At 37.6% G+C, this 17376-nt stretch overlaps 1 protein-coding gene across 1 annotated transcript in view; it reads right to left on the bottom strand.

Moving 5' to 3' along the window:
- Positions 1 to 17376, bottom strand: part of ADAMTS19 (ADAM metallopeptidase with thrombospondin type 1 motif, 19) — a 175405-nt gene that overhangs the window by 35837 nt on the left and 122192 nt on the right. The window contains exons 13-17 of the mRNA XM_009321242.1: positions 16971 to 17101; positions 15212 to 15381; positions 12014 to 12141; positions 9864 to 9984; positions 7738 to 7818 (exon numbers count right to left, since the gene is read on the bottom strand). Of these exons, the coding sequence (XP_009319517.1) occupies positions 7738 to 7818; positions 9864 to 9984; positions 12014 to 12141; positions 15212 to 15381; positions 16971 to 17101 (631 nt within the window). The remainder of the gene's footprint in view (positions 1 to 7737; positions 7819 to 9863; positions 9985 to 12013; positions 12142 to 15211; positions 15382 to 16970; positions 17102 to 17376) is intronic.

The raw sequence follows: 17376 nt of genomic DNA, 5'->3' as shown, positions 1-17376 counted from the left end.
GAAACGGTGTCAAAGGCTTTACTAAAGTCGAGGTAGGCAACATCCACAGCCTTCCCCTCGTCCACTAAATGGGTCACCTTGTCATAGAAGGAGATCGGGCTAGTCAAGCAGGACCCGCTTATCATAAACCCGTGCTGACTGGGCCTGATCGCCTGGTTGTCCTGTACGTGCCGCGTGATGGCACTCAGGATGATCTGCTCCATAACCTTCCCCAGCACCGAGGTCACACTGACAGGCCTGTAGCTCCCCGGATCCTCCGTCCGGCCCTTCTTGTAGATGGGCGTCACGTTTGCTAGCCTCCAGTCAACTGGGACCTCCCCAGTTAGCCACGACTGCTGATAGATGACTGAAGGTGGCTTGGTGAGCCCTTCCGCCAGCTCCCTCAGTACCCTTGCGTGGATCCCATCTGGCCCCATAGACTTGTGTGTGTCTAAGTGGCGTAGCAGGTCGCTAACCATTTCCCCTTGGGTTAGGCGGGCTTCATTCTGCTCCCCGTCCCTGTCTTCCAGCTCGGGGGGCTGGGTACCCGGAGAACAACTGGTCTGACTGTTAAAGACCGAGGCAAAGAAGGCATTAAGTACCTCAACCGTTCCCTCATCCTTTGTCACGGTGTTTCCCCCTGCATCCAATAAAGGATGGAGATTCTCCTTAGCCCTCCTTTTGTTGCTAATGTATTTATAGAAACATTTTTTATTGTCTTTCACGGCAGTAGCCAGGCTAAGTTCTAGCTGGGCTTTGGCCCTTCTAATTTTCTCCCTGCATAACCTCACGACATCCTCGTAGTCCTTCTGAGTGGCCTGCCCCTTCTTCCAAAGGTCATAAACTCTCCTTTTTTTCCTGAGTTCCAGCCAAAGCTCTCTGTTCAGTCAGGCCGGTATTCCCTGCCAGCTCATCTTTCAGCACATATATGTAATCTAATGAAAACCAAGGACTTTTAAGTCTATGCTTAAAAGTAAGTGCTAGACTATGCTTAAAATTAGTAAGCACTACTTTTGCTTGCCGTGCTGCAAAGCTCACACACAAAATTAATTTAAACTCAGAAATTGATTCCTGATTTATCTATTTTCTTAGTTACATGTTTTCAATCATAGTTTTGATGACATATTTGCACTTCCTTTATCACTTTTATTTCACAGAACTACAACACAGGTTCTCTCAGTATCAGATAGAATTGCATGGGAATATTTAATTAAGGGTGTCCATATATGTACATATCTATACATATATACATATCTATGTCTGTTCCATCATTCTACATAGACAAGGAATATTTATTTCTAGAAGGAAACCTGACATACATTAAAATGTGTACATGCAAAAATACAATCTTATCTATCTGGAAAATAATTCAAACTCACAGAAGACTTTCTGGAACTTGTCTGCTTAGTTTATATTGTTACAAACTACACATTGCCAAATGTATTGCTGACAGCTTTCAGAGATATGAACTTAATGCTAAAGAATGCATATTTCATAGAATCATAGAATGATTTGGGTTGGAAGGGACATTTAAAGATTGTCTAGTTCAAACCCCCTGCCATGGGCAAAGACAGCTTTCACTGGATCAGGTTGCTCAAAGCACTGTCCAACCTGACCTTGGACACTTCTGGGGATGATGCATCCACAATTTCTTGGGCAACCTGTTCCAGTGTCTCACCACTCCCTCTGTAAAAAATTTCTTCCTTATATCCAATCTAAATCTATGCTCTTTCCATTTGAAACCACTGCCCCTTGTCCTGTCACTACAGACCATGGTAAAAAGTCTCTCTCCATCTTTCTTATAAGCCCCCTTTACATTCTGAAAGGCTACAATAAGGTCTTCTTAGGAAGGAGCCTGGAGCCTTCTGTTTTTCAGGCTGAACAACCTCAACTCTCTCAGCCTTTCTTCACAGGAGAGGTGTTCCATCCCCCTGACCATTTTTGTGGCCCTCCTCTGGACCCGCTCCAACAGGTCCATGTCTTTCTTGTGCTGGGCACACCAGAGCTGGATGCAGTATTCCAGGTGGGGTCTTAGGCGAGTGGAGTAAAGGAGGAGAATCACCTCCCTTGACCTGATGGCCACACTTCTTTTGATGCAGCCCAGGATATGACTGGCTTTCTGGGCAGCAAGTACACATTGCTGCCTCATGTACAATTTTTCATCCAACAGTATCCCAAAGCCTTTCTCCACAGGGCTGCTCTCCATCAACTCACCACCCAGTCTGTACTGATATTGAGGATTGCCCTGGCCCAGGCACAGGACCTTGCACTTGTCCTTGTTGGAACTTCTTGAGGTTCACATGAACCCACTCCTTGAGCCTATCAAGGTCCCTCTGGTTGGCATCCCTTCCCTCAAGGAATCACCTGGCACCACCCAGCTTGATGTCATCCACAAACTTGCTGAGGGTGCACTCAATCCCACTATGTTGTTGATGAAGATACTAAATAGTATTAGGCCCAGTATGGATCCTTGAGGGACACCACTCATTACGGTTTCCACTTTGACATCAAGCCATTGACTGTAACTCTTTGGAAGTGGCCATCCAGCCAATTTGATATCCATCTAACAGGCCATACATCAAACCCATCTCTCTCTAACAGGCCATCCATCAAACCCATCTCTCTCAGCTTTAGCAGCAAGAATGTTGTGGGGGACTGTATCAAAGGCCTTACACAAGTCAAGGTAGATGACATCAGTTGCTCTTCCCTTGTCCACTGATGCAGTCACTACATCATAGAAAGCCACCAGATGAGTTAGGCACGATTTGCCCTTGGTGAAGCCATGCTGGCTGTTTCTAGTCACCCCCTTGTCTTTCATATGTTTCGACATAACTTGCAGGAGGATCTGCTGCATGATCTTACCAGGCACTGAGATAAGGCTCACTGGTCAGTAGTTGCCAGGGTCCTCCTTATTACCCTTTTTAAAAAGGGTGAAATATTCCCTTTTCTCCAGTCACTGGGGAGTTCACCTGACTGCCATGACTTTTCAAATATGCTTGAGAGTGGCTTTGCAACTACATCTGCCAGTTCCCTCAGGACCCTGGGATGCATCTCATCGAGTCCCATGCACTTGTGTATGTTCAGGTTCCTCAGGTGGTCTCAAACCTGATGTATGATGGGAAGGACTTCATTCCACCAGTCCCTGCCTTGACGTTCAGGGACTTGAGAGATGTGGGAAGAGTGTTTACCATTGAAACTGAGTAAAAAAAATTGTTGAGTACCTCAGCCTTCTCCATGTTCATTGTCATTAGTTCTCCTGTCTTACTTATCAGGGCAGGTGTGTGTGTATGTGCATTTTCTTTAATCTTCCTTTTCTAACTAATGTACTTGTAAAAGCCCTTCTTATTCTTCACATTTCTTGTCAAATTCAGCTCCAACTGTGCCCTGGCTTTCCTGATCCCCTCCCTATACATCTAGGCAGCATTCTTCCCATGATCTGTGTCCCTAGTTCCACAGCCTATGCATTTCCTTCTTACACTTTAGTTTGACCAGGAGGTCCTTACTCAGCCATGCTGGTCTCCTGCCTTCCTTGCCTGATTTCTTACATGTGGGAATTGTGATCTAGGAAAAATGTCCTTAAAGAGCTGCCAGCTCTGTTCTGCTCCTGTATCCCTGAGGGCAGTTTCCCAGGGGGTCCCATCCACTAGTTCCTTAAGCAACTGAAAGTTTGCTCTCCTAACATTCAGGGTCCTGTCTTCAGTCTTCACCTGGCCCATCTCCTTCAAGATCGTGAGTTCCATAGGGTGTGATCACTGCAGCTCAGGCTGCCACCAGTCTTGACCTCTCTAAATAGTTCATCTGTGTTGGTACGCAACCAACAAGGTCCAGTAACGCTGTTTCTCTGGTTGGGCTGTCTATCACCTCAATTAAGAAATTATCCTCGATGCACTCCAAGAGTCTCCTGGACTGCTTACAGCTTGCTGTGCTGTTTTTCCAGAAGATGTCGGGTTATTGAAGTCCCCAAGCAGGATTAGAGCCTGCAAGCGTGATGCTTCCCACAGTTGAAGTAAGAAAGCTTTGTCAACAGGCTCCCCTTGGTCAGGCAGCCTGTAGCAAACACCAACCACAAAGTTTCCTTTGTTGGGTTGGCCCCTAATTTTTACCCATAAGCTGTCAATCTGTTCACTGCTGCTTTTCAAAGACAGCTTTGTGAAGTCAATCCATTTTTTTATATAGAGGGCATTTGTTTCATCTTGATGTAAAATGGTTTCAAAAGGTGTTACTTATTAACCATCTTCTGTGGCCCTCTATATATGAAAGGAACACATGTTTAGTCTCAGTGGACTCTGGTCTCCGCGATGGGACCAGGTCCTCAACTGGCTTCCCCTGAAATTAGAAATTATACAGTCTAAGGATTTGGTCCAAGGTATTTTAAAACTATTAGCATTGTCAGAAATGAGGGATTCAAAATTTTGTATTATTTGTCAGACCCCATCTGCTTTCCCACACCCTCCTCCCCAAAATATGGTACAACATGCTTTTTTTTACTAGGAAATATATTACATAAAGGAAATCGGACAAGAACACAGCACACCTATGGACTTGATACCTATAAGAGAATTGGCAATTACAATGTCATGCAGTGTTAAACTGTAGGTCTAAAGGGTCTATATCCCTGAAGCAGCTTGATCACATATTTGAGAATAATGATACAGCTAATCCGCTTCTTTAGTTCAGCTGAAAACAAATAATGTCTCTCATTTCCAATTAGCACAGAAAAATTTCAGGTTTTAGATTGTAAGTCATTTGTATAGTTATACATCATTAACCAATCTTATTAATTTATTATGGGGCCTGGACCTGTCATGCCATTATACAGATGTCACATGAATGAGTTCTCTAATCTCAAAGCCTAGTGTATATCTTATACAAAAACACTGTAAACTTCCTTTTTGTATCCTACATTAAGAACTTTTTTTGAAAAAACTTGTAACATCTGCCAAATAGAAATGAAAATTTAGTGGCAGACAAGGCATTATCTTAGACCACAGGGATCTAGATAACACTTGGAACAAGTTTTTTATAGATGTTCTTACAATAATTTTTTTAAACTAACTGACAATGAACCAAGTGCCATGTCAACATGGTTATAAGCAGACAAGGTTATCACTGCTAGTTTATTCTTTAAAAATAAATCTCAAAATTCTTTCTTAAAATAATGAATTCTAATTCCAAAATTAATAAGTATATGCTTTAGGAAATATTTTCAAATTAAATAAACACTTTTTGCCCCCTCTGTACTGCTACAAATAATTCCTATTCCTGAATACTCTACTGATGAAAGAAGAATCACAATCTCTTATGCATTTTCTCATATAACTTCAGTAGGAAGGAATACCTAATGTTTTGCTGTATCACTGCTCCTATCTCCCCATAGAGGAGAAGAGACAGGACAGACCTCGACAGATCCATCAATTCAGTAAATGCAGTTGCAAGTTATACTGTATCTTTTCTCCTAGGATGCCAGTGCTCCTGTTACTGTAGTGTATGTTGATATACTATACCTCAGATAAAGAGTATATCTGAGGTGTTCAGGAAGAACTCCTCTGAAGATTTGCTTCAACAGCACATCCACCCAGTGATTCTACTGATGTGGGCTGTATTTTTACTACTCACTTCAGCAACATCATCGCAGCTTCGAGATCATAGTGACTCTGCTTTCTGACCACCAAGCAAATCCAGAGAAGTGCGCTTCATTTTGACTACCTCTGTATTTGATCTGTGCTGTACAACAGGGATCAAATCTTCCCTCAGTTTAAATTAGCTTCTACTTTGTAAGCCACAGCTCTTAGTGGACACTGGATTAAATTGTGTTTACAGCTATATCTCTAATTATACAATTATTAATTATATGAAGAACTATATTATTTAAGAAACTTAATCCTAAAATGTGTATATGACAATTAGCAAAGTAGAAATAGTGTTGGCCTGTATTGACTCATTTCAAGTACAGAAATGCAGAGAGCAAAGTACTGTGCAACACAAAATTAACATCCAGAACTTTAAAAATAGAAAACAAATCAGAAATATGGGACAATTTAATCTGCATTACATTTCACATTTTTAATCATAGTATTTTGAAGAATATTGTTTCTAAAAGATTTTCGTTATAAAATGAAAGCCTTCTCCCCAAAACTTTCAATGTTACTATTAAAAAATGTTCCTTTTCAAAATGTTACTCCTTTTCAATTAAGATTTTTATGCTTTCAGAATAAATCTCCTATAAGTGAAGAAAGTTTAAATACCTTCCACTAGTAAAAAAAGAAAAAAACATGCAACAACACAAGTTTTAATTCAAAATACTGTAGCAGACCTGTTCCTGCTTCCCCATAAAGGCTTAACAAAAAAATATTGCAATGAAATACTGTCTGATCCTCATTCAGACCAACATTAGTGGAATTAAGAAAAGTAAAATTAAAGTGACAAGCAATTGAGAGCTGACTATGTGCTAATTAGTACCTTTCAAAAATAAGCAGCATGACTGACATTATTTCATGGGCATTAAAAGCATTACAATCTTTTTGCCTTTTATAGGTAAGGGATGAATCCGTTTGCTACTCATGAAAAAGGAATTAATTTCTCTAAATACAATTCCAACATTTATTTGGTTTTGCATTATTTTAAAAATAAAAAATAATAATATTTCTGTGTCCACATATGTTAACACAGTAGACAGAGGAAAAAAAAACCTTGGAAAACTTAGAAAATATGTCAATGAAACTTCAGTTATCAATTTGACACTCTTACATATCCATGTCTATGGTCCATTGGGGAACAATGAAATAATCTAGATCTCTCAATCTCCTGTGATATCTTAACAGGGCAGGTGCAGACCCCATGATAAACCAAGAGACACCCATTGATAACTTAAGCTGTCATAATTAAGATTCACCATCTTCAACATTCTCTCAACTGAAGTACTGAGAACATTCAGGTGAAGAGTTTCTTAAAATGTAGATATTACTTATGACCACAACTAAGAACAGTGATCAAACCAGGGAATTTTTCATTTCATTGTCCTATTTCTCACACTAAGTCTCTCTCAATTTAAAGTTAAGCAGTGCACGGAACAGCACCAATTATAATATTTCATATATTCACTTAAACCCTGTAACTATAATAGTAACAAATTATACTCTCCTACACAACAGCTTTAGAACTCGTTAAAAGAGAAAAACTTTTTTTCAATGAAAGACAATTTCATAGAAATGGAAAAACTAAAAAAGAAAAAAATTCATTGTGATTAAATTTGTCCATTAAAACATTCAGACAATTCAAAATAATGCAAAGAAATAATTTTCTGCTTTCTTAGTCTAATTTTAGAACTTTGTTTGACTTTATTGGTGATCTGCTATATGTTGGTCAGTGTGGGTTTTTTGTTGTCTGAGGACAATTTATTCCATGTTTCAGCGTAAAACTCTTTTCACTAGTTTTAATGTGAAGTATTTTCTTTAGCACTTTCCATATGAAAAATTGAAAATGCTGAAGATAAAGTACATAGATTTTTTCTTAAATCATCTAAATACATTCTTTGAACATTCTCTAAACAAAATGAGATGAGACAAAAGTTCAAGATAAAGCCTGTATGAAGAATAGTGCTATAAGCATTCTTCTGTTATTTCTACAAAATTTCTTTAGAAGTATTTTTCACAGAGTTTTTTTTTCCACTCAGAGTTTTGTTTAATCACAAAAGCATGTTTAGCTAGCACTCTTCAGTGCTGACCAAAACAGGACATGAACATTAAAACATATATTTACCTAAATAACTGTGAGCTGGTTTTTCTTCCACAACTTTGATTCTCCTTGCTCCTGCAGGTATCACCAAAGCTTCCACATAACCTAGACATGAGAGCAGATGTCCTGAGTTAAATACAAAAGTGTAGACAAGTACATCTTGTATGTTTTTTAATTTCTTCTCCCCTATTTTGCTTTTTAAAGGTAACAAGTTATAATTTATATAGCGACAGTTTGAGGGTTCTTGCAAAATGTTGAAACAAGCTATGAAACTGTGCATTATGTGTAATATATCTACCATGACATACAATTAAAAGAGTATAGCAAAGTAAAACATAACAAGAATTAGTGAGGCTGGGCAGATTGGGGCTGGAGCAGATGAAGTTGTCTCTGGCCAAGTAGTTTAGTTTCATCATCACCACCAGACACCTTAAAAGATTTCCAACTCCACTCAGCATGTAGAGACAAAATGATACGGCACTAAAAACCAAACATCCTCCCACTGTTTGGTTTTTGGTTTTGTTGGGTTTTTTTTTAGTATTTTGTGCTCCATCTCCCTCTTCTTGCTTTAACACATTCAAACCCTGTTATGAATGGCTTTAGTTTTGAAGCGTACTTATTAGTTACTTGCTTTACATTACGATTGCTTCCTTAGAGCGTGGGACTAAGACATGCTGTTGAGCAACTTGCTTTAAGTAAAAAGGGGTAAAAAGGCAATGCAGGTGAAAAACACTGGAATGTTATAAATAAATAAAAACATATTTTAGATTATCTGTGTGAACTACAAAAAGTGGACAGTAAACCAAGTTTTTATTCTGTGTAGGTATGTAATGTTCTACAACAAAATACTGAACATTTACAATACCTTTTCAATAATCCTGAAACATGAAAATTAAATTGCTGCAAAGCAGCATTATTTATCTTTAATTTCCTTAAGAGCTAATAACATTTTCCTTCTCAAGAGGCTGGACTGTCAGCAATACTTAGAAAGTAACTTACACAGTTGTTTAGAGGGCAATACCACAATATTGTGGATTGGCACAGAACCGTGAATAAACTTGAAAGTGTGTGGATATTCACATTAGCTATAAAAGACAGCTGACACATTGTAATTTGTATTAGCAGCCACCTTCTTAGTAGTTTTTGATCTTGTAGTCCTCCAGACTCATCCGTGGTTTGGGATCCCTGCTCTGCATTACCTTCAGCTTAAGAGAGGGCCAGACATAAACATCTGAAGACTATGCCTAACTTTTTTTTTTTAAAAAGCACTATACTTGAGTCTCTAATGCATTGAAGTCCTTGATTTTTCAAAGATATACTGTCTGCTTCTAATTACAGTATTTTTTGTTGTGATTTACTTACTGTCTTGAAATTCTGCACATTTCCTACTCAAGAAACTGAAAGTGTAATGGCAAACAAATGCTGAAAACAGTTGGCCAAATGCTGTTTCAAAGAAAAGACTTTTCTTGGGGAGAAGGTATACATGGTGAATGGCACACATTATTAGGATTTCAATCCTCTACTCTTGTCAACCCTACTGTGCTGGAGCCAGGCAATTATTCTCATTCAAAGAACAGATCCTAGCAGTGTTTGAAAATCTCATGTTCATTCTGCATCAGAAAATCTATTTGCTTTTTATGATATGTTATTATTAGTATAAAACAATGAATAATGAAAAGATATAAGACTTCTTCACACATTTAGCTTTATGTTCTCCCACTGCCTGGCTTGGTTTAATGATGTTACTTTAGGTAACAGACCATAATTTGGATATTTATTTTGAAGAACACTAAATGAATCTAAACACTATAAGAATTTATAGTTCATTTATTCACTAAAAATACAAATTTTATTTCACAGATTTTTTAAAAATCAGGCTCTTCTATGAAATAATGTGTGTCTTAATGAACGATAAATTAGATAATTCCTTAGTTTTATAATTGAAACAATTTGCAGTAATTTTGCAACAATTAAATTTAAAAATACTAATGCATTCTTATCTTAAATGTCTTATTATCTTTAAGAAAGTAGATCTGAAGTTCTTGTGAGGAACTGTATAGTTTTAAGAAGTATAGCTTTTTAAATTTCCCAATGCTCAAAGTAATCAAACAGCTACTGGTTTCCTGAGTATTTGAAATAAACAGACTTACCTGCTCCTCTGGTATGGTTAAAATCACCTTTAATAACTTTGCATGACTTTCCATTACCATTGCATACACCACAATGATCTTCACGAGCCAGAGATCCTAATATGCCATCACAGCCAAATTTCTGTGGGAGAAGAAAATAAAGCTATTGAGACACAGGCCATGTTTTTCATAAAGCTGCCTTTAGTAGTGGGCATCTCACCCTTTTGCAAGATGCCCTAACCAACATGATCTAGCCCTGCTCAGAATGAGGGTTGCACTAGTTCATGTGCAGAGACCCCTTCCATAGTAATTTTTCTACGATTTTATGTAGATTGTTGCATTCATTCTTCCTATATGGTTGGCTAATGCTACCAGCTGCTCTCCAAGAGGAACACAACCGTGTTCCACTCTCCCCCCAGGACCTCTGGCACTTCTGAGCCACTGTGCAACACACAGCCCACAGGCCCTCCGGCTCAGCGACTGCAATGTGTGCAACTCTACTGCTTTCTACTCAAAATATGGGAGGTTCTTTGCCAATGGTAAAGTGCTGTCTAATGTCAACCTAATGTCTTATTCTGAAGAACACGTCTGGAATATGTAAATATAAATTGTATTTGTGTTTTGCTGAAAAGCATTCAGTTTAAAACAAATTAAGTTTACTCAAGCATCTCCACATCACTATGTTAGACACATTTCTATCAATAAATATCAGTGGTAGCTTGACAATAGGAATACAGTTAATATCATATGCTGGCCTGATATGAAATAAAAGCTTTTTGAAGTCCAGAGAAGTCATCATAGGGTAATCTTGTGCACTGTAAAAATGCATCTCATAAAACCAATTAAACTTCAAGACAGTTGGATAAATAATGAAGATAAAAGCTAGGTTAAAGAGAAAATAAAGGATTTCTTTAAGAACAGAAACCACAGTCTATCAAGGAGCCACTCATTTCCAAGCACATTAAGATCATTACTTCACTTTATGCAGAGAATTTTTATTAGAGTTCTTCTACCTAAAAAACCAATACAGATTTCAAAATACTGATTACAGCGTAAGCATTCAAAGAGCTGTGTATATCTACAAGATATAAATACCTAACTCTACAGCTGTAGTCCCCAAAGTTCTTCCTAATGGGTTGTCTAAGAAGACAGGGTAAAATGTGGAAGACCTTACAAATTAGATTTTCAAATCTCATTAGCACCTATCTCTCTGACCCTTGATATGCAAAGAAGCCAACTCAGTCTTAGTCAGGTGGGTTTGATTTAAGTCTTTTTTTTGGTCTTTATTAGTCAGTTGTGAAAACTGAATGATAAAACAAATGACATTTTTTCAGGAAAAACGGGCTATATATCATCTTTGTGATTAAACCTGTAATTGTTACATGGTGAACTATAGCCCCGATTCAGCAAAGTATTTAAGAGTATTCTTGTTGCCTGCACTCAGTCACCCGAGAAAGGAGAACTATATGTAGATGTATGTATTTTTATGCATATAAACATGTATGCATGCATCTATAAGTTAATTTGTTGAAGTTATTACAGTATCTAGTAATGGTGTTTCTGTGTTAAAGGTTGGTTTTTCTACTGAATTCAATGTGTGCAATGAGAAGCAGACAAAGAAAAAAAAAATCCCTGTGGGATTTTTATATAGAAGAGTTTCCATATGAGGCACTATTAAAGCGACAAAAGAACTTCTATGAACCAAATGAATTCTGAGGATCAGGAATAGCATAAGCACTCAGCTTTAATTATCTGTTATTCTGCTCTTTCGTCTTGGTTTATTTAGATCTAAAATTTTGTACTGTTGAAAAAGGCAGAATTAGACATACATACGTACACCTCATGGCAAAATTTCCCAACCTGTTGAAAGCTGAGGCTTCCCTTAGAAGATGAAATCAGTTATACTCATTTTCCACTATGCAGCAGTTTGTTATAAGCATCCTTATCATCACAGATACACATACCCCAAGCTAACCCTTCAGCTGCTTCACATACTGTGTTGCACTGAGTGAAATTAGCTTAAAATATTTTAATATGATACAAAAAAAGCCATTCAGTCTTGGTCACGCATATTGCAGCATGCTATCAGAGAAATAACACATATGCGTAACAAATGTATGCGCTTGCATACATGTGCCTGTGTATCCAGGTTCGAAACAAGTAATTCATACCTGGCATCTACCATCTGCACAGACATCTAACCCATGCTGGCCACAAGAAGTCCCATCCATCACCCTTTCTGTTACAAGAACGGGTTGATCCTTTCCAGCCGGTGAACAGAATAAGGCACATGGCTTTTCTGTAGTAGCAATTGATGGAAAAAAACACCAAATTGGTAAAAGGTCACTTAACAAATACAGAATTATTATCAACATTATTTTTAAAACTGGTATTTGCTTATCTGTGTGGCATGAATCTACGGTATCATAACAAGTTATCTTAGATACAGTGAAAACAAAAAGATTTTGATCCTTTTCTCAGTTGTTCGAAAAACTCAAATTCTTTTTCCTGCTAGAGCATACTAGTGCTATAAAATTGGCCTACATAGTACTCATGTCATGTTCATTGTTGCAATTAAGAATATGCACATTACAGCTGTTGGAATATTTTGGTTGTAATCTATACTTTCATTCTACTATATTTTTGGCAGATCATAAATATTGGTTAAAAAAGAAACTTAACACTTTCCAGATTTTCTAACTATGCAGGTCAAAGAGAAAAAAATTAAGTAACTGAAACACCCTGGGAAGAAAAATATATGGATTTACAAAGTCCACAGTAAAAAAAAAAAAGACAAAAAACTGAACACATTCTTTCTAACATCTTTACCAAGGTCAGGCAATTTTCTACTACATTTCTAAAACATTCTGCAAATAATTTCTAATATTGAAAGAGAATAAAAAAGTAATAATATCTTATGCATCCATGTATTCCTAATAGTCATCATTTATAAAAAATGAAGTTTGCTTCACCACTGCCAAAGTAATACCAAATAAAATAAACTAAGTCTCCTCTCAGTGGTCAGCTGAGTACAAAATGACATGATTTTTTATATCTTTATTCTCAAGTGTACTGACTCAGACCTTCTTTTTAAATCTGTTGCAGGTTTTTGAAAGGATAAAGTCAATCCTGAACTTGAAACTGATTTCACTTGGACATAACCTATGCCACTCTGACTTCATACTGACTTCTAGATTCCTGGAGTGCGTTTTTATTAGTAAATTAAACAGTTCCAGGAAACGTTCATGGGCACTGGAACTCTACTGTCAATACAGCTGAACTGTAAAACAGTCTATGCCACATTTTTTAGCCTGTGCTAACTAGTACTAGCTCGGTCTAGACTGGAAATTGCCACCTGCAGAGGACCATTTCCAAAAAGCAGTTTGGATGTCACTATCCTTTCTAGAGTGCAAAAGAGTTGAAAAGTACGGACATAGGACTTCTGTGCCAGCTGACTTACACATCAGGTATGGGCACATTTAATTTACTAAAATTGACACACTAGGGGACTGGTGCAAACAGATGTGATCTCTTTTGCCAACAGGTGAAGCCAGTCAGACTCAAGTCATCTCCACCTGAGAAGCGTGAGTCTCTGCCTGAGTTTGTGCGCTCTGCATTCCTGTTATACTCCTTAAATAGTAATCCCAAAGTTCCCTGGGAGCTTTAACCATGTATCAACATTTTTTAAAAGAATACAAGATTAACAACCTGAACATTATTTTAAGGACACTGAACTCAAAGAGACAGTAACTCAACAACACTGGACAAGTTCAACAGGCTATTGGAGACCTCATTCAAATACAGCAACTATTGTGGACATGGTGCACAATTAGTGTCTACAAAAGGCTCAGAGTGCAAATAATCAAGGATTTGGGAACAATGTATGTCTGTAATACTGGAACTCTTTAGCTGGTGTCCACTTCTGTGTCTCCTGAGGGACACCTCAAGACAACAGGATACCTCAGAACAAAGTTAGATGAAAGCAACCATCCATACTCCTTAATATGGGACAGGAGAGTGTAATGATTTTTCATCAGACGACTGAATTATTCAAAGTCAGGCTGAAACCTTTTGATCCCTTAGGATATAAATCATGTGTTTCTGTGCTAAAATGAAATGTAGTAAAACAAACCAAAACTAATTCACTAGACAAGCACCTATAACATAGCTGGAGAGAGTTCTCTTTACTATGAAATGAGATAATATACAAGCCTAATGAAAATAGTCTCACAAGTTTTCACTCTGGCACCTTGAGAAAAGGCTTAGAAATAAAAAACAACCCTTTTTTAGCTAGGCATAGATTAAAATAAGTTCTTTGATGATAAATTCACATTTTTCAGGATTCAGCAAAATATTCCTTTTAAAATTTATGCTTTCTAATAGTTTCTGATAATTCGTTTCAAGAGTTAGAGGGCAATAATGAACTACTTAAAATGTGGTAACACATACTTACAGTACTCCTGTGTCATTCCAGACTCTTCTTTATCACCAGTTGCTATGATTTTGTTAATTTCTCAAATTAACTGTTTTCACAACTGAAGTCTTTGTTGTTTTCTTGCTTTCTTTTTTTTTATTAAATAAATTACATCATAACAATTTAGAGAAAATTCAGTAGAATGGCAGCTATTGTTGACATTCATAGCAAGAATTTGGGTAGACTGTTTTGTTTTCTAGTTGCTCATATTTTACACCAACATTATCTTTGCAGATACTGTAAATTCGACATTACTATACTCCTACTTGAGCGTGCTCCTAATAATATGGTATCTAAGCAAGTTTGTTACACTGAAGCATGCATGCAGTATGCTAGGACTTTGCATGCAGTAGCTGTCAGGATTTATAGAAATCTTAGATGTTTACATTATGCATTACATACGGATATATGCCAAAATCAAACACTGGTATGTAAAATACTCAAGTGTTAAGCTACAAGTGTTCTCTTCTTCCTCAAAAATAGAAGCTCACAATATCTGTATTTTCTTTTTGGTTTTGTAGGTAGAAGTGTAACTGCTACACGCATGCTTAATGATGTAGCATTCCTCTACAAGCCATATTTCTGAGTCACTTCATACGACGTTTCTGATTAAATAGGACCAAACTGATATTGAATTTCAGTTCAAATGTAGTCACTGCATATCAAGAAGGACAAATTCAAAAGGAATATAAGACAAAAGATTCCAGAGCATGTGAAAATACCACCAGATCTTGTCTATGAAATAAAAATGACTTACCAAAAATCTTGGGCTTGGGGTTTGTTTGGTTGTTTGCTTTAGTTTTTACCATATCTTTCTTAATCAATAACAATGCCAACAAGCTATAAGCCACATGAGCAGATGGTAAGAACGTGGGAGATGATGGTTTATACTTACCGTCATCGATGACAGCCTGCCACTGGTGCACATGCTTCTGATACGAAGATCTGACACTGAAAGCCTGGCACTGCCAGTCTCTGAAGGCAGGCACGCCAGCAGGACAAGAAGGATTTTCACATATTCTATACTGCATCGTGGGACCATGACACTCTCCTTCAAGGCCTGAACTAGAAAAGATGGCATAAATATCATGCTTTATTGTTGGTAATGTTTTGTTAAACTTACAGCACAGTTTATTTATGCTATACACAAATTCAGTTTAAATAGCAGATTTTTTGTTGACACATAACATTAAGAAATCGCCCACAAAAAATCAAAGCCACAGAACAAAACATGTTTGCCTCCTGTTTGTACTGGTTACATTACATATAAAGGTCATAGGTGCTAAACCATAATTTACACTTGGCCCCAAAGGAGCACGAGGACTAGTAGGAGCGTTCAGTAAGGAGAACCTCAACTGCATTTTTTATATAGTTCAGGTGATTTTTCTCTAGCTGGACTGAGCCAAAGGTGCCACTGAAAGGAAGTAACACCTGCAGATTTGCTACCTCTCCTTTTTCAAAAGTGTGGTGTTGAGAACTTCAAACAATATGCTTTGTTTCTTTTTGGTCGCTCCAGTTGTGCTTGCAGGCCCTAATGAACAAATGCAAAAGAACAGTGAACTGCAGAAACTGGAGCTAATTATTTGGAACCTTGCCTGGAAAAATGAATGAATGAAAGCAAAATTAAGACACCCCTAAATTCCAGAAATAGCTTTTAGGCATACAGCTGAAAGTGGCATTTAGATGGAAGGAAATATGAAAGCATTCTGCATATCTAAGGCTTCTGTTAAACTACCATGCTTTTGTATAGCCATATCCAAGTTTTCCTCACATTTCTTTATGCAAACTTCCCTTTTTTATTCCCTCTGTCTTTCCTGTCATAATTTTTTGCCCCAAATCTGTTACAGTCTTTCATCTTTCTTCATTTCCCCCTTTTGTTCTATCATTTTCCTAAATCACCTACTCTAGTCTGCCCTGCCCTGCCCTGCCCTGCCCTATCCTACCCGTCTAGTCTAGTCTTCACTACACTTGTCTTCATTACTTAGCTCTACTTTGTTCCCACTTCTCTGCCTATTTATTCTTCTTCTCTTGGTGTATAAATGACCCACGAAAGTGAGATATAGTACTGAGTAATTAAAAGGAAAGCATCTTTTAGCTGACCACTGAGATACGGTGAAACAGACTCCATTAAGAGTCAATGGTAAAATCGCTTTATCCTGAATGGCAAAAGGTTTTCATTTTCACAAGACATGGAATCTAAATGTTGTTTCCAGATATTCTATCTAAATGTCTGTGAAACCTGTAGAAAGATCTCTTTGTAAAAGTTGCAATTCCTTGGCTCTCCAAATGAGACAGAAGTCAATTTTCTCCAGAAAAAAATTGAAAGACTAGAATTACACACTGATGCTCTGCAAGTCAAAAATTATGAATTTAATTTTCTGTTGCTTCTTCTGGTGAAGCTTAAAAAGAAAGTTGTATTCTCCCATTAATAATATCTAAGCTTTTGACAGAAGCAGAAAGCAGGAAAAATAGTGTTACTGTGCAATAAAAAACCCTGAAATACCTATTCTCCTAAGTGTTTTTCAGTATTCATAAAAAATGAATTTCTTACATATAGGGCAACTATTTATCTTAATGGGTTTCTGTACTCATAAGATTTAAATTCGGGTCGGAAATTCTGATGAACAGCAATGGAAACCTGAACTTGATTTTACCCAGGGCATTTGCGTTGTCGACTGCTGATTCCAGTGTTGCAAGTACGGCTACAAGTGCTCCACGCGCTCCACTCCCCCTCCATATGCTCCGCAAAAGAGGTCCGATTGATACACTCTCCAGCCTTACACCACTAGGTGAAAATTCATCTCTTGTTAAATAAATCAAGGCATATGCAAAACAATTCACTGGTCCACAAGCACATGGGAAGCACAACATAAACATTTTGTTCAATGCATAGTTTTCATATGAGTCAGATATATTTTTTCCTGTTGTTCCCCATAGCTTTTTTTTCTGTCCTAGTAAATACAACAGTCAGAGACCTTTCTCTGGCTCAGTGGCCAAAGAGCAGGTGCAACTCTTGTCCACAAGCTCAAGCACAAGTTCATTCCGAATAAAGGATGCCTC

The sequence above is a fragment of the Pygoscelis adeliae genome, unplaced genomic scaffold (genome assembly GCF_000699105.1).
Source record: "Pygoscelis adeliae isolate BGI_AS28 unplaced genomic scaffold, ASM69910v1 Scaffold73, whole genome shotgun sequence".
Lineage (NCBI taxonomy): Eukaryota > Metazoa > Chordata > Aves > Sphenisciformes > Spheniscidae > Pygoscelis > Pygoscelis adeliae.
Note: the sequence above shows the minus strand (reverse complement) of the source record. Positions and strands in the feature narration are given on the sequence as shown.